This window comes from Aulonocara stuartgranti (genome assembly GCF_965226115.1).
Source record: "Aulonocara stuartgranti genome assembly, chromosome: 6".
Lineage (NCBI taxonomy): Eukaryota > Metazoa > Chordata > Actinopteri > Cichliformes > Cichlidae > Aulonocara > Aulonocara stuartgranti.
Genome location: NC_138944.1, coordinates 5992453 through 6020332, shown reverse-complemented (window position 1 = coordinate 6020332; position 27880 = coordinate 5992453). Strand labels below are relative to the sequence as shown.

Genomic DNA, 27880 nt, shown 5'->3' with positions numbered 1-27880 from the left:
CAGCTACTGTAGTAAATCTTGTCCATATTTAGTTTGTGGGTAATTTATTATTTTCTTTCTAAACTTCTAAAAGTTTGACTTAATGGGACATGACGTTTGTTTAAGGGGGGCATTGCCCCCTCTTGCGTATAGCCAGTAGGCCACCACTAATATTTCAGAAACCAAGAAAGTAGCATTATTTAGATGAAAAAGAAACACCACCAATCAGTAAATTTTGGAAGCACATGTTTATTGTATTTATTTGGACAATGTACAGTCTTCAGCTTTTAGCCCAAGGAATTATACCCCGATACATGACTTCTGTAAGGCATTATGAAGCATATTTCACTGATGTTTTTAAATCTGACTAAAAATTATACCTATAATTAACCTATACCCACCTATCCCCCCCCTTGCGACAAACTGGCGACCTGTCCAGGGTGTCCCCCGCCTCTCGCCCTATGATAGCTGGGATAGGCTCCAGCACCCCCCCCCCCACGACCCTGAAAAGGATCAGCGGAAGCGAATGGATGGATGGATCATACCCATTGTTTAACCAATATTATGCCTACTTATGCTAAAAGCATTGGGACACAAAAATCTGTGAATATTTTAATGCTGCATTTCAAAAGCAATAAAAAAAAGAACAGTCTCACCCACAGATTTCAAAGTAATCAATATTACTTAAAACACTCAAAAACAACTGACTTTTTATTTTCACACAAGTATAGATTCATAATTTTATTTCAGTGTTTTATTTAAACTGAGTTTCCGTAGTCTCCAAAGTTTAGTGGTTAACATTTGATACTGGAAGGAGACACAAATACCTGGAAATGTTGTTTCAAGGAGGTTATCTGACATAAAACTGTGCTAAATCCACCAAGTGTCTATCTCTTATGGTGGCCCCTTTTAAATAAGGGAAAAGCTGAGAGAAGCTTTATTTAAGCTGAACACCAGTAAGCAAAATAGACATTATATTTTAAATGATTTAAATTTGGCGCAGATTAAAGACACAAGATTAGCATAATGTAACCTGAGTCTTTCAAGGCCTTACTAAGAAGGCAGATACCAACAGGCATATCCACAGTGGCAGCGACAGAGTAAGAGCAGGAGGGACACCTGACCGAGCAATTGATTGGTAGCATTTTCCCACATTGCCAACTTTATCTACAGCTATTATTTCAACAGTCTGTGAGCAGCAGGAGGCATTGTAGTTTGCCACGATGATAGGAGCGCTCAATGAGGTGTATGTGAGGGTTCCATTACCCTGATGGAGGGAAATGCTCTCTATCCCAGTTCCGTTTCCATCTGTAATGTTAGCTGAGAGCCCCCACTGGAAATGTCCACACTGGGACAGATCATGAGGGCATTTGTTATCCTGCACGCTAACCACTTTACATAATGGCTGAATAAAATCTGTAATCTGGAAAAGAAGAAAGATGTGTTTGACATGTGTGAAAGGACTGTCAACATTCAGCTTTTGATCAGTACCAGCAATTTGTGTGGATATGTTCAGAAGCGCTTTTGCTTATTTCACTGACTTACCTTGGTAACAACAGACAATCTCAAAACAGCATAATTTGAGTCAACGCCATTGGATGACTGTGCGTCAATAGTCAGTGTGACATCAGTGCCTGACTGCGTGCTGGCAGGTGGTGTTATGGTCAATGTAGCATTGGCATATTGCCCAGTTACCAGGGTGAGTCTGTCAAGACAAGAGTAAAATATAATAATACCACAGGGGCTACATTTGTTATATGCATTAAAGATGTGACAGAAACCTAATGTTGTATAGCACATTTGGGCGGAGCAATAACAGCTATTGCTTACCCTTACCTTCTATACCAACTGATTATTGGGGTGACACAGGTCACTCAACCCTTTTATAATTTTAAAGGCCCAACAAATTAGACTCAAACAGGACATAAGGTAGCTGTGAACCCAATTTATGTGTTTTGGTCTAAGTTACGCTAACTAAGCTTCAAAGATATAAAAATGCTGTAAATATTAGCAGACTATCAGTGCCAGTCTTTACAACATTTAACATTTAAAGTATTATTTTAGCAGTGAACCTCTTACTCATTTGGGAAAATCATGGGGAATTTTCTGTCATTTCTGGCACTGATGGAATACTTTCCACCAGAGCTCTGAGTCATCACACTGAATGGAAGCTTAAAGGTCTGTCCTGGCTCCACACTGCTGTCCACCACAGCCTAGAGTGGACAAGGAAAAGCAACAACTTAAAAGGACTGGTATCGTTCTTGTACCTTGTGAATGCTTAATTATTCTGTATCTATTTATGGAATGAATTTGATTCGAATTAGACTCATTGTATCTGATATTATAGTCAAACAAAACACATTTACATTAAAGGGGAAATTGAAAAGACAAACCTGGATCTTCACTTTGGAGAGAGACATTTGGGTGTTTGACTGCCTCTGAAATTGACTGTTGGACACTTTGTCAGTTCCTTTTACAACGACCACAAACTCGCCTTTAGGGACAGCCTCAACAGTCACCAGAATTTCTCCATTGTCCATCTGAGTTAGTACACCATTGCTAAAACTCTCAGGACCTGAGACTTTTGCCAGGCTAACTTGTTCAGCAGTCATCGAAGACGGACCTCTTCTACCCATAACTGACAGTATTAGTGTGGCTGACTGGCCTGGATTTTCAGAATTAAGAAGAAAAGAATCAAAGTGTGAGGAAAAGCAAACGGAAAACAAAATTATATTAAAGATAAAAATAAAATATTATTACAAGATCTTTAAAAATCCTCTTTTGAGCTAAACAAGGTGCCAGTGGTGACGTAGTCATACATTTCACCACTAGATGATGCTCTTGTAATACAGAAACTTCACATCAATTAACTACACTTGTTACTTGTGTTGTAATATAAATACGTTATGTGCAATGCTGTTAAAATGTCAAAAGTTACTCTATTGGTGGGGTGTGGAGCACATTTTTTTTTACTGAAAATAAATCTCTTAAAGCAAAATAAGGTCAGGTTAATGAAGTTACCTTCAACCGTAAAAGAATAAAACTGCTTTATTGTGGTGCTGTACCTTCTTGTGGACGCCCACTGAGCACTGCGTAACCTGGGTGAGGTCCAGCAAAGCTTTCCACAAAGTCATAGATAAAGGTAATTGTACTCTGGCCTGGAAAAGCAAGCGTTTACAGTAAATACAGACTTACAGGAAATGCACATACACGGCAAAAACTCATTGAACCTGAATCACTTCTGACACTTGTATAATAAAGACTTGTAGTAAATAAACATATACCCGATTCTACCTGTGATTTTGAGTGTGTAGGGTTGGTTGGAGTTGATGTTGATCTGCCAGTTTCCTGCCTGCTTCTCAGAGTTGAAGCGAATCCTGTGCAAGTTGCCCACAGTCTGAATGGTGCCCAGTTTACCACTGGCCTCACTTTGACTCTGGGTTACACCTGAAAATGTTTAACATCCATTATCACTAATGGGTATTTTGCAATTACATTTGTTGAAATTGGTTGTGTGAAGCACGGAAATGTTTGGAAATGAGAGGTACCAGCAGGGTTTGTCAGCGTGAAAGTAATGGATCTTCCTGTGATGTAGATAGTGATGTTTTTCAATGACTCATCCAGTGTGAAGGGGAAGGTCTCTTGCGTTCCAGGATTTCTTGCTCGCTGAAGAACTGTCACCTGACAGAATTGAGGGAAAGGGGGGAAAAATGAGCGACTTACTCTGCGATCTCTATTCTTCAAACAATAGTCCAGTCATATAAGTCTCATTATATTCACTGAACTGTAGAATCATACCAGAGCTGAAGTTGAGGTGTCAAGGATAATATCTGTGGCTTGAGAAAGCTCTGATTTGGAAACATGAATGGCCTGGCCTCCAGAGGTCAGAGCTATGTCTTTGTAGTCGTCAAAGGAAGCAGCTCTGAGGGAACGACGGCGTCTGCTAAATGGTGTAGTAATGAAGAACGACACCTGTGGAGATCAGTTAATGTCACAGTTATACCCACAGCTGCCATGCCTAAGTAGGCTTAATGAATACTGATTATCATGAAGTGTCATTCTGCATTTACCTTTGACTTAGTGCTACTAATGAGAGCATTGATAGTGTCTTTGAGCTCAATGTCTTTTGCTAAAGCATCAGTGAAAACATAGATGTCAGAAGAGGAAGGAGCACCTGTCAGAGCAAGCTGGAGAAATAAAGTATACATAAAATCTTCGATGCATCCACATTTTCATCTTTCTGAAATGTTTTTGTCTGATTAACCAAAATCCCAGTTACAAGTGAAAATGTCACAACTGATTGTAGTACCTGAAGCCCTGACAGGCACATCTCAGGTTCATCACCTCCACCACTTGCTGTAAGCTTCGAGATTTCTTCTTTCATCTTATCCACGTGTGTTGTCCTGATCATAGGTCCAAACTCTACATACAAGAACAAAAAAGAGCTAACCATGTAGACTGACCTGAGGACTAAATATAGCCGGTTGTCTACAAGCACATTGGGACAATATGCAGATTTGCATCACAAATGCACTTTATGTTTCATAAAACAGAAATTAAATACAACTAGTACAGGTCGTTTAAATACCAGTAAATGCTAATATCATTAACGGGATAGAGGAGTTCATACCAGGGTCATTGAAAGGCACCAGGATGTACTCGGAGGGCTCGTCTTGTGTTCCTTTGTATGCGTCAATGATTTGATAAACAACTGATCTTGCTTCTTCAATGTCATCTGACATACTCCCAGTTGTGTCAATTACGAAGCACAAGACAGATGAGCGAGCAATCCCCATCATTCTGTGAGAAAAGAAAATTCAGTTTTCATTTCAATCCCAGAGTACTGAAATACTGAAGTAAAATACTTCATACTTCATAGTATACTCTGAAATACTTTGTTCATGTGTCATTATAGTACCTCAAAAAGTTACTGTCTCCTACAGCTAAGCGAAGATCCTGCAATAACTCGAGACTGGCGTCTGTTGCTGCTTGCACAGCAGCGTTGTGAAAAGCCAAGTTGTCTTGATGACGCTCATCTTTGCTGATGCCTCCTTGAGGATTGATTTTGCTAGTACGATCAGCTGCACCTCCATGGCTGCATTTACCTTACATAAGGAAGAGATCGTTGTACCCATATCTTGATTAGATATACTGATCTTGCATGTGTGTTTAAGTACTCCTAAAAAACCCTAAAAGCATGTAATAATAGTAAAAAATTATATGAAAAAAAATTGTGAAATCAAACTGATGTGTGTGTTAGTTTGGTTCAGTTCAGGTTTTATCAGTGGTACAGAAAACTGTCATACATGTCTGATGAATACAAAGTCACAGACAGAAACAAGTTAGGTTAGCTCAGCATAAACATGGCACTACTGAGGTAAAAAAAAAAAAAGAAAAAGAGTCTATCCTGTTAGTACATCTAAAGCTCACTGACATACAGTGGTCCCTCGCTATAACACGGTTCACTGCACTTTGCACCGTCAAAGGCTCCTGTGGTAGCACCTAAAAGGCAGAGGAAGATGCTAACCATCGCACAAAAAGTTGGACTTCTGGACATCCTAAAGGAAGGTAGAAGTTACCGTATTTTTTGGACCATAAGGTGCACCTGGTTATCAGGCGCATTAAGCAAAACAAAACAGTCAGATGAGTCAAACTTTACTCAACTCATTGTTCTTGCTTCCTCTATTTCCGTACCATTGATTCATTAATGTTGAATTCTCTGGCAGCTGCTCTATTCCCATGTTCTGGACCTGAAAACAGGGTTTGATCTTTGGCTTCATTCTGTAATACTGGACTTATTTTTCCACAAAGTTTCGAACTTTGAGAGTCTTTAAACAGGAGAAAAGTGTGACAATGTTCATGCCTGTCAGAGTAAAGTGTATAAAGTATGTAGTGAGGGGTTTTACAGCCTTAAAACATGGAGAATAAAAAAATAAAGCTGGCTACTTCGTGAATTTCAATTTTCGTGAGTTATTTTTAGAACGTAACTTCCACGATAAACGAGGGAACACTGTATTCTGTTTATTATTTTCATTGAGAAGTAGAGCATTATGTAAAAGCACAGGTTAAACGGAAAATATAAATAATATTAGCATAACTCGATTTAAATGTTCATGGGAGTGTGCGTGTGTGTGAATATTAGATAAAAAGCACTTAAGCATTGCAAAAATAGTGTTTGTATGAATGGATATGAATTGGTGAATGAGACATGTTGTATAAAGCGTGAGTGCTTAGGTAGAATAAGAACTATATAAGAAGTTCATTTAACATTTTAAGCTACAGTAAGTGAAATCTGAAAACTTGAAAACTGAAGCCCTTGGGTGAGAGGTGAAACTTGTTCAGGAAATTTAAAGAAGTCCATTCATGTTCTTTCCAAGCTTCTTAGATGTTCTCAATCATCATGGCCTTGATGACTGAGAACCTACACAGGCATTGTAGACATTGTTTGGGCATTTGCAAAATGCTCAGATTGTAGTGTTAACTGCTTCGAGTACGCACTGCCTTCTCAACTTGAATGTAATTTATCTATGTGTGTGAAATGATACCTTTAGGTTTGACAGAAGAAAAGACTCCCATATAGCCAGATGTGAGTTTCTTGTCTTTTAGGATGTTGGGGAGCAGCTGATTGGGGCATGTTCCACTGGCACTGTCACAGTTACTGCAGGTGGGGGTGTTCACATCTACACACACACACACACACACATACACACACACACACACACACACACACACACACACACACAAAACAGGATTACTGTAGGAGACGATTGCTTGATAAATATCCAGATATCTTTTAACAACTAGTGAGACTCTAAGCAACTCATCTCTTTAATTCATTATTTATGTACACTGTTTGGAGTTGTTTTATGAATGCAGTGGTCTGAAAATGAAACGTAATGACCAGCCAATGATAATCAGCCACTGTCATGTCCTTAGCAAGACTTCAGTCTCTGATATTTGGTCTATACATATTCTCTCGAGAAAAGAAAAAAGCATGGATGTTATCTTTTTATGGCACTTTACCCATCCCAAGGGAATGGGTTGGGTTCATAATACTGGTGATAATCCACACTTACCTGCCAGGTTATCCAGAGGGAGGCCTGGGTTTATGAGGTTGCTGTATGGCTTTGTGTACCCCAGCTCAACCCAGTTACTGTGGCTGTAAAAGTCCTGAGAGTGCAGAGAAACACATGTTACACAAACCTCATATAACCTCCATACTTAAATTTCTGATTGTATGGCTGTTCCAATACCTTTTTAAGTTAATTCATTTATGCCCTGGTGTTTTGTTGCACCCCTCTCACCTGTAGTGTGTGAAGGGCTCTACCCAGTGTTGTCCTTGCAGCCTGAAAATTCTCATTGTGAACGTTAGCTTTAATGGCCACCATGCCCTGTGTGATTAGGCTCCGCCCCTCCAAGAAAGCCTCAGAGTTGAAGTGATGTGGAGCACTAAAAGATTTTTTTAACATATAAGTGAGATCCTTGCCTTACCATTTGTAAAAATGTAATTTAATTATTCCATAGGTTGTTATTCCATTTTGCTTTACCTGTTGACAAAGTCGCGATCTACCAACCCATTCTGGGCGTAGATCTCTTGAAGAGCAGAATGAAATTTGGCACCAGACACCTCTCCTGTTGCTGTGGGACCTAGACAGGCTTGCACCAGCTCTTCAGGAGAGGAACCCTAAAGGGTAAAGTTATGAAGTTCAAAAAAATATTCCTGTTAAAAATGAAAAGGTGAGTACAAAATACATTTTACTTTATGAGGGGAACTGCATTTGTCAGAAAAAGAAAGCTCAAATTGTTAAAAAGCCTATAAGTTCTATTAAACACATACACACACACAAGCCTTGGTATTAAGTTTAATACAATCATAAAAAGGACAATAAATGGGTACATTTATTCTGTGGGTTTCTTTTTTGCTTTTAAAGCTTATCCAGACAAACATCCACATTAAAATGGATCTGACTTTGTGTTTAAGTGTTAATGGTTTTATCTGTGGCAGGCGACTAAGTTTATGCTATTTTGTACATATTGTATACCTACCGTGGGGTTGAACTCATAACCATTTTTCTCAGCCACCGCCTGACACGTCTCTCGCACTTTCTGCAATATAGCCATTCCTGTAATGCTGTCATGAGTGGATGCTCCACCCCCAGTAGAGACAAAGGCCATACCTGGCCCTAAAAGAGCCAAAGGCAGCAGCGCTATGACCAGCAATGAATTCATGACAGATCTATTTTAAAAAAAAGAAAAAAAGGAACAGCATTTGTTAATTTAGCTGATTCAGTTAATTTTGATTAGAGTACTGCAAACATACTAAAACTGTGTGGTTTGAGATAATTACAAAGTAAGTAATTAAGTAGTTTTTTTCAGAACAGGTTCAATCATTTATAAGGATTTTAAAAGGTTTTTATTTTAATAAAATATGTTAATAATATAAATAATCATTGGAATCTTTAACAAAAACTCTACTTTACAAACAATATGCAGATGTTTCCAGTGCGTTACATTCAAGTACAATACTGTTCTTATTTTATCTTATTTCTTTATAGTTGTATATATGTATATTTTAATTTTAATTTTTACAGTTTGCACCTTTGATCCAGAGGACGATATTTCATCCCACTGTATACTTGAGTGTATATTGTTGGGTTGACAATAAAACTCTATTTTACTTGTGCTTTTTCATCCTGTGATTTATATTTACACAGATTTCAGAGTAAAAGTTATTATGTAGTAATGAATAAAAAGCCAATGAAAAATAATGAACATTTTCAAATTAAGTTAAAGAAAAAATAATTTAAAAGCTACCGTACATGCAATACGGGGAGAAAATGTCATTTCAGTTACATAAATAAACTATAAAATACAATCATACCTTGATGTTTCCAACCTATGACGACTCCAGTGGGCTTTAAAGTGTGCTGCCCTGTCACTGAATATATACTGAACTAAGGGAGGGGACCTGAACATGACATAAAGAGCTGTAATGTCATGTCATGGGGGTTGTTACATAAAATGTCTTGGTCCTTTTTCTGATAGGAAACATCTGGCAGGAAACATCTACCAGGATGTCTCTTGGGGCAGAGGGCAACCTGCCAATGACGCCAAGGCTTGTTATGCTTGGTAAAAAGTCATTTATGAAAATGTTCTGTATATTTTAGATAATAATTTGGGGGATTTAAGAGTAAGAAAATGTGCCGCACTTAGTGGTGTTTGTAATTCAACTTGACTGAGGTTAAATTTCTTTTTTACTATGGATTTAATTTGTTGATATTCTAAAAACCTTGTCTTGTTGATCCCATATTGTTCAACTAGTCTGTCAAATGGAATAAATTCTGTTCCCTCTAATATATGTTCTAAGTATTTAATTCCTTTACAACTCCATTCTGGGAAATTAATCATATTATTGTTTTGTAATATGTCAGGGTTATTCCAGATAGGTGTACGTTTGCATGGGATTAATGAAGACTCCGTTATTTTTAGAAACTCCCACCATGCTGTTAGAGAAAAGCTGATGTTGATACTTTTAAAGCATTCATGTCTTTTGATGTTTGAGCTAATAAATGGTAGGTCTGAAATCTCTAGATCCTTGCATAGTGCCTGTTCAACATCTAGCCAGGGCTCAACTAAGAAGGTATGTTTTAACCATTCTGAGATGAACTGAAGCCTGTTGGCTAAGAAGTATTGGTGAAAATTAGGCAGATCTAATCCTCCTCTATCCTTGGTTCTTTGTAGCGTTTTTAAGCTAATACGCGGGGGTTTATCTTTCCAAAGGAATTTGGAAATATATGAATCCAGAGATCTGAACCAATCTTGTGATGGTTTGTTAGGGATCATCAAAAATAAGTAATTTATTTTTGGCAAGATCATCATTTTTATAGTGGCGACCCTTCCCATGAGTGATATGGGTAAAGATTTCCATCTAGTCAGATCGCCTTCTACTTTCTTTAGAAGTGGGATGTGGTTTAGTTTAGTTAAGTCTGAAAGCTTAGGAGAGATATTAATACCTAAATATTTAATATTTCCGGATTGCAGTGGGGCAGAGGAAGAATTATGGAAGGAGCAGTTAATGGGGAGAACTGTAGATTTTGGCCAGTTAATTGAATAATCTGAAACTCTTGAAAACCAGTTTATTAAAGTAATTACCTCAGAGAGGTTGGTTTGTGTGTTTTGCAGAAAAAGCAACACATCATCCGCATAGAGACTGATTTTATGTTCTATGTTCTTACATTTTATGCCCTTGATTGTTGTAGCCTGTCTAAATGCTGCTGCTAGAGGTTCGATAAAAATTGCAAAAAGTGAGGGGGAGAGTGGGCATCCCTGTCTGGTGCCCCTCAGGAGACAGAAGCTGGAGGATGTCTGGTCATTCGTTCTGATACGAGCCGTTGGGGAATTGTATAATATTCTTATCCAGTTTATGAAAGAGTTTCCAAAACCAAATTTGTGTAAAGTTGCGAATAAAAATTTCCAATTAACTCTGTCAAATGCTTTTTCTGCATCTAGAGATAATATTATGGTTTCGATGTTTTTATCGTATGAGTAGTCTATTAAATTAAGTAATCTACGAGTGTTTGTTGAGGAGTGCCGACCTTTTATGAAACCAGTTTGGTCAGGATGAATTAAGAGGGGGGTCATTTTCTCTAATCTCTTTGAGAGAGCTTTGCAGATTATTTTAAGGTCTACATTTAAAAGAGAAATTGGACGATAGCTTGAGGGAAATAAAGGGTCTTTGCCTGGTTTTAGCAGGAGACTAATGTTGGCAGAATTCATATTTGGTGGTAGTCTGCCCTTTTCCTCGATTTCCTGCAACATGCTGTGGAATACTGGTGCCAAAATTGTCCAGAATTCTTTGTAGAATTCTGCAGGGAAGCCGTCTGGACCTGGAGCCTTATTATTGGGCATACTTATCAGGGCTTCCTGGAGTTCACTTGGCGTCAGTGGCGAATCCAGTTCCATTGCTTGATTGTCTAGTAATTTTGGAAGAGTTACGTTGTCAAGAAACAGATCAATTTCATTTTTAGATGGGTTTATTTGTGGTGAGTATAAAGTTTCATAGAAATCCCTAAAAATGTTGTTTATTCTTCCAGGATCATATATTGTGTTCCCCGATAAATCTTTAGCAGCACATATAGTTGTTTTTTCTTTATTTATTTTTAGCTGGTTAGCTAGAAATCGACCTGATTTGTTACTGTGTTCAAAATTCTGCAAGCGAAGTCTTTGTATAAGGAATTGTGTTTTTTTTATTAATAGTTTCATTTAATTCTAGTTTTGTTTTGCATATTTTGTTCAATGTTTCCTGATCTTGGTGGGACGCGTAGGCTTCTTCTAGTGATTTGATGTTCTTTTCTAATTCCTGAATATTTTTGTTTTCTTCTTTCTTTTTGTGTGATGAGAAAGAAATTATTTTACCTCTCATCACAGCTTTCCCTGCTTCCCATAGAACAGAAGCAGATATTCCGGGAGTGTCATTAAAGTCTAAATATGAAGTCCATTCCTTTTTAAAGTATTTAATAAAGTCTTCATCTTTAAGTAGTGATATATTAAATCTCCAGTTTTTACTAAAATATACAGAACATTTTCTAAATTAGATGAATCAATATCCCTTCCTACTGCAAAGTGGGAAGCAGATTTATCAGTCAACCTAGACCAAAACTTCTGGTCTCAGATTTGCTTAAAAACTTTTAAATTAATTAAAAATCCCAGTCTGCAATTAATACAATACAAAATACTTCATAGAGTGCACTATACAGGTCATCGGATGTTCAAGATGGGCTTTACATCTTCCAACAACTGCTCACACTGTCAAGGCAATACACCAGACAATTACATCCACGCTCTTTGGTTCTGTCCACCAGTGCAAAAGTTTTGGCGCGAGATATGTGAAGACTTATCAAAATGTCTGAAATGTAACATTCCAACCTCCCCCTTAGTGTGTTTGTTGGGCAGCTTAGATAATGTCACTTCAGAAAAGAATATAGCCCATATGATCTTCACTGCCCTATGCATAGCCAAGAAAACAGTCCTCATGAACTGGAAAAATAAAAATAATCTTAATTCTAACCAATATAGAAATTATCTATTAGATTACATTAGTCTTGACACAGCCTCTGCCACCACATTAGATCAATTGCTCTGGGCCCCTTTTATCAGCTCCATCACCTAGTGGGGGTGGGGGGTCATAGTTTGGTCCCGCCTTCACTGTTGTGATTGGTGAGGGGGTAGGGACAGGCTTAGGGCGTCGGGGGGTTCCCCGGAGGCATCTTCCTTGGGGGGCTCAACCCGGGGTAGCGGTCACGTCCGGTTGAGGGCTCTGTTGGCTCTCAGGTGACTGTTTCCTCGCGGCTGCGTGCAGCGGGGCTAGGGGAGGGTCTGTGCTGACGGACGTGGGTTACTGACCTGGCAACCTGGCTGCCCCTGGGTGGGTCCGGGATGGGCGTGAGGTTCTGGGGGCGCTCCGTCTCTGGGCTGGGGCCCGGGCCGGGCCTCGGGGGCTCGGGTCCTGGTTGGTGTGTTGCCGGGGTTGTGGGCGGGTGGGTGCATGGGGGCCCGGCCCTGGAGCAGGGTGCCGCCGGTGCATCGAGCCGCCTGGGGGGCTCTTCAACTGGTGGGGGGGATGGTCACATCTTGCAGGAGCTTTCTTCTCTCAGGAACTCTCTGCAGGAGGGGGAGATACAGGAGAGGTGGAGGAAGATCTCAGCCTGGGCGTTTACCGTCTTATGTAGTCTGGAAGATGTGTGGTTGGTGGGGTGGGTGCAGTTTTCTCTGTGGTGGGGTTGGGTGGACTGTCCAGGGCTCTGTGGAGCCGGGGGGCGCTACTGCACTGGGCCCCGGTCTGATGGGCCTGGGCCCCCCTTCCCTGGCGGGTCGCGGAGGGTGGGAGTGCCTACTGGGGTCAGCGGGGGAGCTGGCCCCAGGGAGGGGTTACCTGCCCCCCCCTTCCTTCCCTCCCCATCTCCAGCTGCCTCCCTCTTCCCGCTCCTCCACAACCACCCACACATGCAGGGCCTTGGAGTGGGGGTATGTCACCAGGGTGCAGAGGAGGCTACCCCCCCCCCCCCCCCCCTGTCCCCTTCTGGCTGCCTCTGCCTCAATTTTATCCCACAACTTAGACATTCACATTATTCACACTCTCATTACACATACATATAGGATCTTGGGGGTGGGCACAATCACGGAGTCCAAATCACCATCAGGGTGTATACCTCACCCCTGACGTCGTTGCCCACCTCTCAATTTTAAATACACTTAGTCATTGAGGGTTAGCAGGAGGGACTATGCGCTTACCTGCTGCTCCTTGGCAGGTAGCTCCAAGCCCTCCTGGGTTTTAATTGCACCTTAGAACACACATGCATCAACACTACAATGAGCGGGTGGAGGGAGGTTTGGAGTCTTCTCCCACCCCCATTCTCTGCGGCCTGCTGGAGCGGGAGGGCTAGTAGGAGGAGTTGGCCGTCCGACTGCGGTCTGGGGTGTGGGGCCTCCCTGCTGCTGCGGAGTCGGGGTGGTCTGCCTCTCCCCACCGCAGGGAAAAGGGTAACACCACCTGGGTCTGGGTGCAATTCCCCCCTCCAGGGGCAAGGGTACCTAGACCCGGTTTGTAGAGTACGCTTGGGGAGTGTGATTGTGTGTACAGCGTCTCTTTATGTCTGTCTCCACGTTGGTTGAGTGTGGAGTGAGTGCATATGAGAGCATGAGGGTGGGAATGGATGTTTGTGTCTGTGTGTGCCTGTATGTCTGTGTCTATATGTCAGGTTGGGTATCAGACGCCACCTCTCTGGGGACACCTCAGGCCCTCCAAGGTTTGGAGGCCTATCTCCACCCACCACCACTTCCCCTGCCGGTGGCGGACTCCCTCAGGTGTCGGTGTGTTGGTGGTTCTTTGTGTCTGGGGGTGGGCGTCCGGGTACACACCGGCTCACTCCTTGGCGGCCGCTTGTCGGGGCCTGGGGCCTGGGGCTCGCTCGGGCCCCTTTGGAGGTGGGGTGCCCCCAGCCTCTCGGCCTAGGGCTCGGTCACTCAGGCGCAGCTGGGGGCCGGCGGAGCTCACGGGTGCGTCACTGCAACTCCCCCTGACTTCTGCTCCGCGGCTGCTGGGCGAGCCCTCATCTGGGACTCTCCTCAGCTCTTACTGGGACAGTGGCGCGGCTGCCCCTCTGTTGGTCTTCCATGGTCTCTTGTGTTCTGGGGGCCTCTGGATGTCTGGAGTTTTGATCTCCTCCATACCCGCTTCACACCCTGGAGGACGGGGCTGTGGCCCCCCCACACTCCCTAGCAGATCATTACATGGAGAAACCTTTGGAATGCAAGCATGCTGATCCACACAGGTATGCACACATGGGTATTCACAGACGCGGACTAAAGCTTTCTTGGCTGCTGCCTCAAAGCACACTGTGCGCTGTCTATCTTGCGTGCTGCACAATATCGTTTATTACTTAGTAAATACTGATATCTATGACTAGCTAGTTTATTGTGATGGTGCTTTGTTTTCTCTATTATTATGTTGCTCTTTGTTGTTTGCTGTCTCCTCTGTTTGTTTTTGTTTGTTTGTTTTTTTTTTTTTTTCTCCATACAGGTGACCCAGGAGTTTTTTTTTTTATTTTTTCTCTCTCTTCCCCCCCCTTCTCACCGTCTCTTCTCCCCTTTGGTTTTCTTTCTTTCTCTCCCCCTCTCTCTCTCATTCATTCCCCCTGTCCTATTTATTAAAAAAAAAAAAAAAAAATGACAAAGGATGAACTGAAGCTCTGCCATCACGTAATGTCGCATACTGCTGTTTCTGATGTCATTTAGAAAAAAAAAAAGAAAAAAAAAAAAAGTCATTTATGAAATATAGCTGATTAGACAATATTACAATTTCTGTTTGGCACAGGAGCTTTTCGTGGAGACAGGTATCCAGACTCTGTTTTGTTAGCTCTCATCTCTCTAATTTCCTTTATAAACAAAGGTTGTTGGACATGTGTCTCAGTGAATCCAGCAAAGTAACCATCAAATTTCACATTACATATTACTGATCAACATGGTAGTCTAGCTACACCAACAGCAGAAATACTGAATTCAATACTGTAAAGTTTAACAGCAGCACCAACTATAAATTCCAAAATAACCATACAGCTGATGCAACTCCGGTAATTTAATTGGGCTGACTCTTTGTTAGGTGTGTTTAATATGCAGAATAATTCCCAATTATGTACAATCATAATATGTTAACTTATGTACATAAGGCCATTAATAATTAACTGTACATAGCTATTTGCTTTACGATTATCTATACAGTGTGAAGAAGTGAAGTATTGGAGTTATTTTATGTTGCATAATGACAATGTTGCCCCTATAAATTTAAGGACAAAGTTCAATGACTGCCACCTGCTGGATGGTGAGTGCAGAGGGGCTTGTAATTGTTGAGCTGGACAAAGAGAACACCTTTGCTGATGCGATGTCAGTCTTCTTTGGTTCCCTCTATGTATTGAACCTGGAATACCAGTAGTCAGCGTGTGCAATATTGGAACTAATTCAGAGGTATGTTTGAACAGTTAGCTAATAGTGATAGATGATGAATAAATAATCTCTGAGTAACTCATTATTTCACATCACAACTCAATGCTACTGTGTGTTACTATTTATTATGGCATGCTTTAAGGTTTTTAAGGATAAACCCTGAAGATAGAACAAAATGTACCTCCAACAATGAAGACAAGCTCTCTCACCATCTTACAAGAAGCTGTCTCTGTCCAATAGGTTTTTTTAATTGCAACAGTTTTTTTTCCTTCTTTTACCCGTTTGTTAAAAATGATTTCAGCTACTTACACTTTGTCACATGTATTGGCTCACCCTACAAATCAATGAACTCAGCCCACAAAGCAAGGTCAGGGTTCAGTGCAGGACAGTAAAGTTCCTTCACACCACACATGCTCATCCATGTCCTTGTGGACCCTGCTTTGTGCGTTGATTTGGTGGTGTGAGCCAGTATTTTTGGACAAAGTGTATATAAAGGCAGAAGTGTGGGGCTTGATATTCTATTCATAACAATTCAGTTTATTTGAATGGTGCCAACAAAATAAATGCTAAGGCACTTCAGAGTGTAGTTTTAAGACCCTAAAAAATATAACTAAGAAAACCCAGCACTTGTGCACATGTTGTCTGTCATGATATATACAAACCAGATTCCAAAAAAGTTGGGACACCAAACAAATTGTGAATAAAAACTGAATGCAATGATGTGGAGATGGCAAATGTCAATATTTTGTTCAGAATAGAACGTAGATGACAGATCAAAAGTTCAATCCGAGAAAATGTATCATTTGAAAGGAAAAATATGTTGATTCAAAATTTCACAGTGTCAACAAATCCCAAAAAAGTTGGGACAAGTAGCAATAAGAGGGTGGAAAAAGTAAATTTGAGCATAACGAAGAGCTGGAAGACCAATTAACACGAATTAGGTTAATTGGCAACATGATTGGGTATAAAAAGAGCTTCTCAGAGTGGCAGTGTCTCTCAGAAGCCAAGATGGGTAGAGGATCACCAATTCCCACAATGTTGCGCAGAAAGATAGTGGAGCAATATCAGAAAGGTGTTACCCAGCGAAAAATTGCAAAGACTTTCCAGTTATCATCATCAACTGTGCATAACATCATCCGAAGATTCAGAGAATCTGGAACAATCTCTGTGCGTAAGGGTCAAGGGCGTAAACCCATACTGGATGCCCGTGATCTCCGGGGCCTTAAACGACACTGCACCACAAACAGGAATGCTACTGTAAAGGAAATCACAGAATGGGCTCAGGAATACTTCCAGAAACCATTGTCAGTGAACACAATCCACCGTGCCATCCGCCGTTGCCAGCTGAAACTCTACAGTGCAAAGAAGAAGCCATTTCTAAGCAAAATCCACAAGCTCAGGCGTTTTCACTGGGCCAGGGATCATTTAAAATGGAGTGTGGCAAAATGGAAGACTGTTCTGTGGTCAGACGAGTCACGATTTGAAGTTCTTTTTGGAAATGTGGGACGCCACGTCATCCGGACCAAAGAGGACAAGGACAACCCAAGTTGTTATCAATGCTCAGTTCAGAAGCCTGCATCTCTGATGGTATGAGGTTGCTTGCATGTCTGGAAAGGCACCATCAATACAGAAAAATACATTCAGGTTCTAGAACAACATATGCTCCCATCCAGACGTCATCTCTTCCAGGGAAGACCCTGCATTTTTCAACAAGATAATGCCAGACCACATTCTGCAGCAATCACAACATCATGGCTGCGTAGGAGAAGGATCTGGGTACTGAAATGGCCAGTCTGCAGTCCAGATCTTTCACCTATAGAGAACATTTGGCGCATCATAAAGAGGAAGGTGCGATAAAGAAGGCCCAAGACGATTGAACAGTTAGAGGCCTGTATTAGACAAGAATGGGAGAGCATTCCTATTTCTAAACTTGAGAAACTGGTCTCCTCGGTCCCCAGACATCTGTTGAGTGTTGTAAGAAGAAGGGGAGATGCCACACAGTGGTGAAAATGGCTTTGTCCCAACTTTTTTGGGATTTGTTGACACCATGACATTTTGAATCACCATATTTTTCCCGTAAAATGATAACTTTTCTCAGTTTACACTTTTGTTCCGTGATTTATGTTCTATTCTGAATAAAATATTGACATTTGCCATCTCCACACCATTGCATTCAGTTTTTATTCACAATCTGTTTAATGTCCTTTTTTGGAATCCGGTTTGTATGACATAATATCATTATTGTTTGTACAACCATATCAGAAAATACATGGGTTAAATGGTTTAGTAAAAACAAGTGCTTCCTCAATGAAAATATGTTTTCAGTTTATTTCAGCTTTTGATTTGCGAAATGCATATTTCTGCAGAGAAAAATCAGAACTGAAATAAATAAATGGTGTAATTAAATGGTGTAATTATACATACATATATATATATGTATGTATATATATATATATATACACACATATACATATATACATACATATACATATATATATATATATACACACATATACATATATACATATACACATACATATATATATACACATACACACATATATATATATATATATATATATATATATATATAAAACCCAGCACGCCCCTGCGGGCGGTTTATCCTTCAAGCTCGGGTCCTCTACCAGAGGCCGTGTTACTTACCGTAACACGGCGGAATGACTCTGGCAACAGTGACACCAGTATATTACTGCAAAGTGGAGACAAAAAATCTAACAGTGTGTTACACCCACTGTGTCATTAGACATTTTTTCAGTGTATGGGGTGGAGCAAAGGGAGGTATGTCAGCATTCATCTCTGTGTGTCTGGGATTCAGTAGGTGTCTCTAGGACTGGAAAGTACTATAAACTGAGAGAACTGAAGTGCTGAGTAAGAAAAGTAGGCTCACAAGAAGTGCACAACAGAAATTTTTGAAAAGTTTCAACTTTCTATTTCTTCTGTGAATCTGACCAACTATACAGGTGAGTGTTTTCTACAATACTAAAGTTTAGTTATGAGTACAAGCTATGTATGCAGTCATCATGGTTTTGCTCTACTTCTTGCTGTTGTTGAGCAATAGTTATGTTTGGTTTTGAGCTTGTCACCTGTCCCTTTATACATTTAATTTTAGCAATGGACAGTAAATCTGATATATTGATTATTGCACATTTAGTTAGCAGGTTTTTGGGGGGGGTTGTTTGTTTGTTTGTTTGTTTTTTAAAAGGCTACACTTCAATGTAATTTAATTCACTGAGACAAAGGTGTAACTCGGTTTTATGGCCAATGTAGAGGCTGTATATTATGTTGCTGTTGAATTGAATTGCTGTTACTTAATAAAATATGACCTGACTATATAGAGCACACATAAAGCATAAGAATCAATAGAATTCACATAAAAGTGTAATGTGTAGCAGCTGTCAAGTAGTAAAAATAGAAATAATTTCACACTGATAATATGCTTTGACATAATAGACTCAATGTTCATAAAAGCACAAATCTCTATTTTCATAATCACTACAGCTGGTGCGAAAGCAGGCAGAGTTGCCTGGTGAAATTGTTCTGTCTTGTATTAGATGGGCCTCTCATAATGTAGGTATTCAAAGACTGAGTTCACCCAAGTTCTCCAGAAAGATAAAAAAAAGAAAATTAGTAGTCCAAGAAAGAAACATGCATTCACGTCAGCATTGTGTCTCGTTTTTATCAACTCATCCGTCTGTATTCATGTGCAGACTTGGTGTTGTGTTTACCTCATCTACATCATGAGTGCAGGGATGTGACTAAGAATGTAACCATAGCTAAGGGAGAACAATGTTGCTTTGAATTTTATACGTGAATAGTCAAATGTTTTTATTATAAAAATCTCAACCCATAATTCAGTGCCTGTAAAATGTCTGGAATCTTTTAGAAAATAAGGGAGAAATAGCAACAGTAGAGAACAATTAGAACAGGCAGAAACTTAAAGTTCATATTAATAGTGTATTTCTTTATTTTACCTCCCTTAATGTTCAATACTAGAACTACTAAGAAGCTACTGTAGTAATCAGATAATTTTTTATTAGCTACACTGTCTCTGTTGTAAGGGTGTCACTGCTTTGTGTTACTCCCCTTAATCTAATCTAACAATAAATACTTGTGTTAAAGCTGAGCCACAAATTATTCAAATGTATCGGCCCTAGGATTTTTTTTTTCCTTTGAAGCCAGGTGTATTGGAATTGGAAATCCATAGTTCTTGAAACAATGTGGCATGTGGTAATCAGGGGGGAAAATGACTCTTCGTTTAAGACGCAGTTATCTTGATTCCATTTACTACTTCATCTACTTCCTACTTGCGTAAGTACAGTGATCCTGGTGTTAACGTGCCAGGTAACTGTCAGTGGGTTTTGTGCCTGAGGTGCAGATCATGTCTTCAGTTATGACTTTAAATAGTTCCTAACCGTTCACACTTACAGGAGAGGCTTACAACCTTAAAGTCAAATCTCTGATGAGACAAGCATATAAGCCACAACCAATCTTTGTGAGGAGTGAAGTGATAACGAGTGTCTATTTCTCTAATTTGAACATCATATCTCATTCACGCACTGTGAATTATGCAGTCATGATCTAGCAACTTCATAATCATGTCCATTTTAAGAAATGACCCTTAAGTATGTTGATAGTAGTAATATCAGGAAAAAAGAAAAAGTGATTATTTGATGTCTTCCCTTGTCTTTTACAATTTTAAAATGACTTTTATAATGATTTATCATAACATTAACAACAATCACTTGAAACCTTAAAAATAGGTGTTTTGAATTGTGTACACAGTATGGTAATGTTTTAAAACTGAAAAGTGCCCGTACATTTAAGTTTTGGCTACCCTTATGTCTTTAGAGTGTATATTTCACTGGAGATATTATGGGCTGATAACGACAGGCATCCTCACAGATTGTTGGTATCTCTGTTGTCTCCTATGGATTGTCTTTAACTAAGCATGTGTAGTTGCCCAATAGATGGTATGTGGCTAGTCCACAAAAACAAGCTTTGACATGTTTCAAAGAGACTGTGTCGCTGTTTTTCTTATTTTTTTCTCACAGTGAACTTCCATGACAGTTATGGTGAAAGGTAACTCTAGTCAGAAAACGATGCTTTAATTTGCAAAAATATTACTACCCAGTGATTTACTATTCATCAATAATCATATTAGTCATAATGCTGAAAGCAAAGTATGTAATTGCTCAATAAAAACAAAAAGACAAATAGGCAAGAAAAGTTGAATCAATGCACCTTAGGGTGTGGAAGGAGTGTCCGTGGTAACCACAATCACATAAAAGTTTCATAACATTATGTCAAGAGGATGCACCTCCCCAGCACATTTATCTGTTGTGCCAAATCAAAATCATGAGTATCAAAAGGGGAAAAGGAATCACTAATGCCAAACCACAGGGACAGTTGACAAATCTCAGCTTATTTTTTGCCTTTCCAGCAAATATGCTAATTTTTTTGCCTTCAACAGAGCTTGTATATATATATATTTATTCAAGCTCTTGTGAATATATGTTGTTTTTAATTTACCTCAACTCGTTCAAAACAAACATTTAAAAGTGAAACCACAATTCAGTCCAGCAGGTGTCACTATAGCAAGTGCTGAGATCCAATACTTCTCTCTCAGAGACAGCAACTTGGATAGATACTCCATGTATGTCTGGCTATAACATACGTGGAGTATGCGGCAGCCGGGTGTTTAGCTATGAAAAACTCCATGTTCCCAGTGCAAATTGCTGTTTTGTGCTTTGAAATGTGTTGTTAGAGTATCTCTTTGCTTGTTCAGCGTAAGCTTGCTCACAGGGGCATTTAAACACATAGATTACTTATTACATTCTCACAAAGATGGATATGAGATCAGGAAAGTAAAATACCTCCTGACCTTTTGTAAAACAAATGGAACCTGCGTTAAATCTGACTTTAACTGGTTATTCATAAGCTTCGTGTCTGTGTCTTGTTTCACTTTTCAGAAAAAGTAATCTCAAACATGTCCAACAAGACAAATGTCTCAGAGGACCAGGTTTTCTGTCCCCAGCTTGAGATGATGAGGAGGCATGAACTTAATAACAACACACAGGTCAATCTGACTGTGGTTTGCATCCATGGACTGGTCTCTGGCCTGGGGATTTTGGAGAATGCCTTGATCATCTGGGTGGTGGGCTTCCGCCTAAGACAACGCACCGTGGCCTCCATCTGGGTGCTCAACCTGGCCCTGTCTGACTTCCTGGCTACCCTGACGCTTCCCCTGTTCACTTTATACCTAAACTCTGGTCACAGCTGGGAGCTCGGCAACCCACTTTGCAAAGTGCAGACATTCATCTTTTTCTTCAACATGTTCGTATCAGCCTTCCTTTTGGCAGCCATTTCGCTGGACCGCTTACTTCTGGTCACCAAGCCAGTGTGGAGCCAAAATCATCGATCAGTAGCAGGCGCGTGGAAAGTGTGCATATTGGGTTGGCTATGGGCAGCAGCTAATGCATTGCCATATTATGTTTTCCGCTCAGTAACTGAAACGAAGCATAAAAGAAAGTTGTGCTATCACAATTTTGCCATGTATTCCTCATATGCCACACCTGAGAGAGACTGTAACATGAGGCAGTGGACCACAGCTATCTCCAAGCTGCTGCTGGCATTCATATTGCCACTGGCAGTGATTGCAGGAAGCTACATCAAAATTGGTCTCAGTCTGAGGAGCAGGAACAGGAGGAGGAAGCAGAGTGCCCCTAGACTAACTGATGATCTGATTACGTTAAACAGAAATCAACAATCAAGAACTACACATGGAAGAACTGCAGCCACAAATAAATTATCTCTCAAATTTCTAATCCCTGGTCCATCATTAACCACTAAAGAAGGCCCCTTGACTCCTACCACCCCTAATCTGACGAGTCAGAGCCAGCTATCCCAGAGTTTCACTAAAATGGTGACATCTGTGATTACAGCGTTTGCACTGTGCTGGGCTCCTTATCACATCTTCTGTATGATTGAAGTGGCAGCCCAATATAATATGGAATATCTCAAACTAGTGGAAGTAGGTCTACCTCTAGCTACAACACTGGCATTCTTAAATCCACTACTGAATCCTATTCTCTATGTCTTCAGTTGCCCACGTTTCTGTGTAAGAATACGGCAGAGTCTGGGAGCAGTGTTTGACGGACTGGTAGAAGAAAGAGGGGTGTTACTGATGACCCCAGGAAAGAGTTTAATAAGTCACATTAGGAGGAAGAGCAGTCGAGATGTTGGCCTAGGAATCCCAGCATCACCCTGTCAGTCATACAGTAGCCAGCCCATCGTCTCACCAGCTTTGCAGGACAATATAGTGGAGCATAGCTGAGACATCAATTGATTTTTGGCTTTGTGCCTCGGGAAGTGCATGAATTACATTTAATCAAGCACACGTGCCCTACAGGTACTGTAAGACATACACTATATTACCAAAATTCTACTATCCAAATTATTGACACACTCCTAAAATATGTGGAAGAGTTGAAGCTGTTATAGTTGCAAAGGGTGGTCCAACATCATCAACTTAAGTTTATGTGTTTGTGAAGGCAGACAATCAATACTTTTGGCCATATAGTTCAATTCAATTTAATCTATATAGCACCAAATCCCAATAACAGTTGTGTCAAGGCCCTCCCCATAATACAAAGAAAAGCCCAACAATCATATGACCTCCATGAGTAAGTGCTTTGGCGACTGTGAGAAGGAAAAACGTCCTTTTCATACAATTAAATAACAATGTGTAAATGTATGGTTTGTGTTGTGTTTGTGCAGCAAACTATAGTTATCCATATGGTACGGTGCTTTGTTCCTGACTGAAATCACTGCTCACACTGTTGCTGAAGTTTCAACACCTGAAACTAAACATTTCCATGTTAACATCATTGATTGTCCCACCAATCAGTGTTTTGATTTAGGGCTTTAAGAAGAGTAGTTCAATGTGGGAAATGATACATCATCAACAACTATATAGTTTTGTTAGTAATCAGTGAAGTTACATTTCAAATGTTTTTATATGGCCTTTTAAAATTGTACTACATTGTCACTACTACCCCTGAATGGCGACCCTATAAAGATCAATACATCAGCTTGTGCATGTGACTGAAAACTGGAAAATGTATATCCTTCTGATTTAGTGCAAGACCATGGCGATTTGTAGTTAGCTTTCCCGAGCTCTATCATGAGGTCGAAATTCAGTTTGTACCGTACAAAATATATTGTTCCATATCCTGTCTCATGTAAAAGTTACAAAATCTTAGCATTTATGCACAGCGTTTAACATTGTAAATGTGTCAGTGTTCGAATTTCAAGTATTTTTATACTTATCTTTTTATAGTGATGTATAGCTGTTTTAAATGTTTTAAATAAAAAGCTGTAATTGTTTGTATCACTTTGGTGGAACTTTGGTATTAAACTCATAAACATTTTTAAATGACTGGATGAATTTAGAGTGGAATTTAGCTTGTTTGTCTTTTCAGTCACTTTATTAACCTTTTTGTAAGAAGAAAAGATGCCATAGATAGATGGCCCCGTACTGCCAATTCATACTGTACAGCCGCAGTCCCCAACCTTTTTTGCGCCACGGACCGGTTTATGCCCGACAATATTTTCATGAACCGGCCTTTAAGGTGTCGCGGATAAATACAACAAAATAAAACTAGTACCGGTACCGAAAAAAAGAAAATTTATTCATAACACACATGAAAAGACCAAGGAAAACCGAGTAAACGATAAAAACAATAACAAAATAACGCTGAAAACCGATAAAAACCCTGAAAACTATTGTACTAATTTCACACCTGAGCCTCAACTCTCGCGGCCCGGTACCAAACGACTCACGGACCGGTACCGGTCCGAGGCCCGGGGGTTGGGGACCGCTGCTGTACAGTTTTTAGACACCAGAGGGCAGGGTAGCACTGATTTTGAACAGGAGCCATGAAACCACAATGCAGGATTATGCTTTTCAGGTCCTGTCCTCCAGTAACACTTTAAATCTAAACTGCTGATTGCCCAACCACCTATCTGAGTGATTGGATTTGATCATATCTGATATCCATTTTGATTGCCTATCTCATCACTGCAATAGCAATTGTTTGCTTTCATCACACTGAGCAGAACACAGACTAACGTATAATGTAGGCCACAGAAGGGTGGGATTACCATAGAGGTAGTTGTAATTTGAAAAGAATATTAGACAGTGGAGAGCCAGAATATAAAGACAGAGCAGGATTAAACAGGTCAGGCAAGCATAAAAAATTCCTCTTTCCCCTCAGATTTTCACTTTGAACAGATTATCATTCTTTCTCCACCTCTGCTTATGACTCACTTCTTTTTTCCCCTTCAGTAATCATCTGTTTCTGACTGCATGTTTGCGTTGATTTCCAGCAATGATTTATTTTGCTTTGTAAACGATAGAGTAAAAGAAAAAGATCACAGTAAATCAAAGACACAGAAAAAAGAAAAGAAATGCAAAAAAAGGAAGACTCAGACAGGGATGGAAAGTGTTGCCTAAGCCTGGCATTTCGTTTATTAGTTTTACAATACACAGGGTTGCAGAACAGTCAAAGTAATTACTAGCATGAGGGGAAGTAGAGTTTCTTCTGTATTCTGTCTATTAAGTAATTTTTTATTATCATTTTTTTGTTGCCCAATATTTACATTCTGCTTATTTGATAATACTTTGTATATTTGATTACTTTACATATTTTTTATTGTTAGCCAAATAGTGTGTTTTGGGTTTGTTTGGGGTTTTTTTCTTGGTAATTGTAAAAATCTGAGGAAAGCATGAATAACCCTGAGTTATTGATATTTTACAAAAACTGTATATCCTAGTATTTAATCCACTACTGTGCTAACAAATTAAATTTCATATTCTATCTAAGTGATCGAGTGTTGAGTGGAGAGAGGGGCTAATCTTTATAGTCTGAATATCTCTTTAAATTCTCAATAATTCTCAGTAATTGTCAAAACCGAGAGATGTGAATCTAAAGATGAAAGATATAGAAGTAATAAAGATTAAAGGGTACTGACAGTCAACAAGAGACAATGAAACAGCAGGCCAACAGTGAGAACACTTGCAGCATAATATGCAGCAAATTATATCATCGGAGAGATTATATAAAATCTAAAAAAAGAGAAAAGGATGAAAAAGAGTATGGTGAGGTTAAGTATTGCTTTAAAGTATGTAATGCACTGCTAGAGTTGACAGATGCTGCCTAGAGAATTAAGCAAAGCTGAGGTTTATCACAGTGAATTTCCCATGACCATCATGTACTTAAGTGTATGCCTATGTGCACATTGGGTGATAAAGGTACAAACTGTCATATTCATATGTCTATACTACAGTGCCTCAGCCTTGGGGATAAGGGGAAGAGCTCAGAGTGGAGCTAGTGGTCCTCTGCAGCCCAGACAGATTGGTGAGATAAAGCATTGCCCCTCAATAATTCAAAACAGATGATTGGATGTATAACAAAGTGTTCTTCAAAGTATTTCTAAGCATTAGTGTAGAAATTTCCAATTTATATGGCTTTTTTGGTCGTTACAATGTGAGGAGTGTCTAGCTGCTACCAAAAACCTCAAATCAAACTGTTAAGAGCATTTTTCCTTTAAATGTTACACAGTTGTTGACAGAAAAAGTGTAAATTTGGTATAAGATACAAACCAACTAAATACTCTCAAATCCCAAGAACATTAATATTTACAAACAAGATAACACAATACAAAAGAACAGGTGACATTATGATTTATACATGCTTACTGACAGTGGCGGTCCTAGCCTGTTTCGCGCCCCGGGCGAACACTCCCTCTGGAGTGTTCACACAAACACACACATATGAAGAGAGAGAGAGAGTATGTATGCAAACGGCTACCAAACAGCCATCATAATTCCTCATACAATGAGAACAGGACAAATCAACAATTGACAATGACTAAATATTAAAATCTGTAACATAATGTATTGTTTGGAGTTTAGTCTGTCACTGTTACTATTTTTACCATTTCTTCTTGGACCAACCCACATAACCCACATAATTTCCTTAGGGATTAATAAAGTATTCTGATTCTGATTGTTTCAGGATGACCTGCCATTATCCAATGACACATCTACTTACCTGTATCTTTTGCTCGTTTCTCCTCCTCTTCTTTTCTCTTTTTTCTAAACTGAGGACCTGATGGCTCTGAACTTTTCTTGTCCATCTTCCATTGGATTTAATTTTGCACTCCAGTATGAACACCCATCCCTCAACCCCAGGATCACCACAACATAACCTAATAGACCTACACCTTAGTTCACAGATTCACTTTGTCTAGGGTGCATTTCTGAGATTTCACACAACCCAGGATTTAAATCATGAATACATAATGGGCTTGGATTTACAACATTATGAATGTTGTGTGTGAGCCTTTAAATCATCAAACTGTAAATTTTAAATTTCAAATTGTTATTGATCCCTTTACCCCGAGTCCTAAAGTGTATATTTATTTTCTTACTCTTCTTATATTTATTGTTTGTTTACTTGCACTGCTGTAACTGGAGCCTTGTCGTCTCTTCTCTCTATATACTGGACTGTATGTAGCGGAGATGACAATAACGTTTACTTTGACTTCAGCAGCGAGCAGGCGCACGGAGGGCTCTTCCGCTCACTTTTCGAGTATAGAATTTCGAAAAAACATCAGTGCAAATTATAAGTCTGTATCATAATGTCCGCTGTTTTCGTGTTTGTTGGTTTGTTTGTTTTTTTGTTTTATTTTGCGAGTTGGTTATTAGATGCTGCTCAAGCCGGTCAGAGAATTCCCCACCTCCGCCCCCCTCCCCCCCTCCTCCCTGCGCCGCCAGCAGCAGGCTCACCTCGCAAACGAAGGGCGCCCTTACCCCCAGCAAATGGGCGATAGAAAACCGATCGGTGCATATGTCATTCCCAGTATGCGCTGACTGACGCCGATGCCCGTGATGTCGCCCCCCACCACGATGCCGCCCCGGGCAACCGCCCGTGTCGCCCGTATCTAAAACTGCTACTGCTTACACATTCCAAAAATACTCTAAGTTATTTTATTAGGTATGTTGTATTCTTGTACAGCACTTTGGTCAACGCTCCTGTTGTAATTAAATGTGCTATATAAATAAATAAACTATAAACTAAAACTATAATAAAAGATCACATAAACTGGAGAAGTGGAAGTATTTTACTTACCCCTGCATAGAAGAATGAGTCATCTAGGGTTTTTGTATGGTTACGAAGAAACTCCTGACACAAAGGCTGTTTGTTTGTGTCAGACTTCGACTGTGGTCGAGGACACTTCTAAAAGTTTGCACTCCTCCTCTTTTTTACTTGCCACTGCACAATATGTCTCAGTGCAAGATCAGGCGTGTGTGTGTTTG

General features: G+C 39.9%; 2 protein-coding genes across 3 annotated transcripts; one reads left to right on the top strand and one right to left on the bottom strand.

The window, feature by feature from the left end:
* Window positions 1-208: 208 nt before the first annotated feature.
* Window positions 209-27880, bottom strand: vwa11 (von Willebrand factor A domain containing 11). 2 transcript variants are annotated; one of them, XM_082535382.1, is made up of 18 exons: window positions 27693-27880; window positions 8026-8215; window positions 7527-7663; window positions 7284-7428; window positions 7056-7149; window positions 6525-6659; window positions 4898-5084; window positions 4610-4779; window positions 4289-4401; window positions 4050-4166; window positions 3778-3951; window positions 3528-3660; window positions 3274-3426; window positions 3045-3137; window positions 2373-2644; window positions 2059-2192; window positions 1525-1684; window positions 209-1402 (listed from the first exon to the last, which is right to left on the bottom strand). In XM_082535382.1, exons 1-18 carry the CDS (start codon window positions 27713-27715, stop codon window positions 1022-1024), a joined length of 2811 nt encoding a protein of 936 aa, XP_082391508.1. In that variant the 5' UTR covers window positions 27716-27880; the 3' UTR covers window positions 209-1021. The 2 variants fall into 2 exon arrangements, with proteins under 2 accessions (XP_082391508.1, XP_082391507.1); XM_082535381.1 differs by lacking the exon at window positions 27693-27880 and adding an exon at window positions 8861-8970.
* LOC309708759 (prostaglandin D2 receptor 2-like) lies at window positions 18186-23890 on the top strand. The gene is made up of 2 exons (XM_082537049.1): window positions 18186-18458; window positions 21468-23890. Exon 2 carries the CDS (start codon window positions 21485-21487, stop codon window positions 22829-22831), a length of 1347 nt encoding a protein of 448 aa, XP_082393175.1. The 5' UTR covers window positions 18186-18458; window positions 21468-21484; the 3' UTR covers window positions 22832-23890.

Bases quoted from the DNA above. Each gene is read 5' to 3' on its own strand.
- vwa11 (XM_082535381.1), bottom strand. From the start codon at position 8,955: ATGTTCAGGTCCCCTCCCTTAGTTCAGTATATATTCAGTGACAGGGCA. The intron at 4,402-4,609 runs GTATGAACTCCT...TCTTGTATGTAG, and splicing joins GGTGCCTTTCAATGACCCTG to AGTTTGGACCTATGATCAGG. The intron at 3,661-3,777 runs GTATGATTCTAC...CAATTCTGTCAG, and splicing joins ACACCTCAACTTCAGCTCTG to GTGACAGTTCTTCAGCGAGC.
- LOC309708759 (XM_082537049.1), top strand. From the start codon at position 21,485: ATGTCCAACAAGACAAATGTCTCAGAGGACCAGGTTTTCTGTCCCCAG.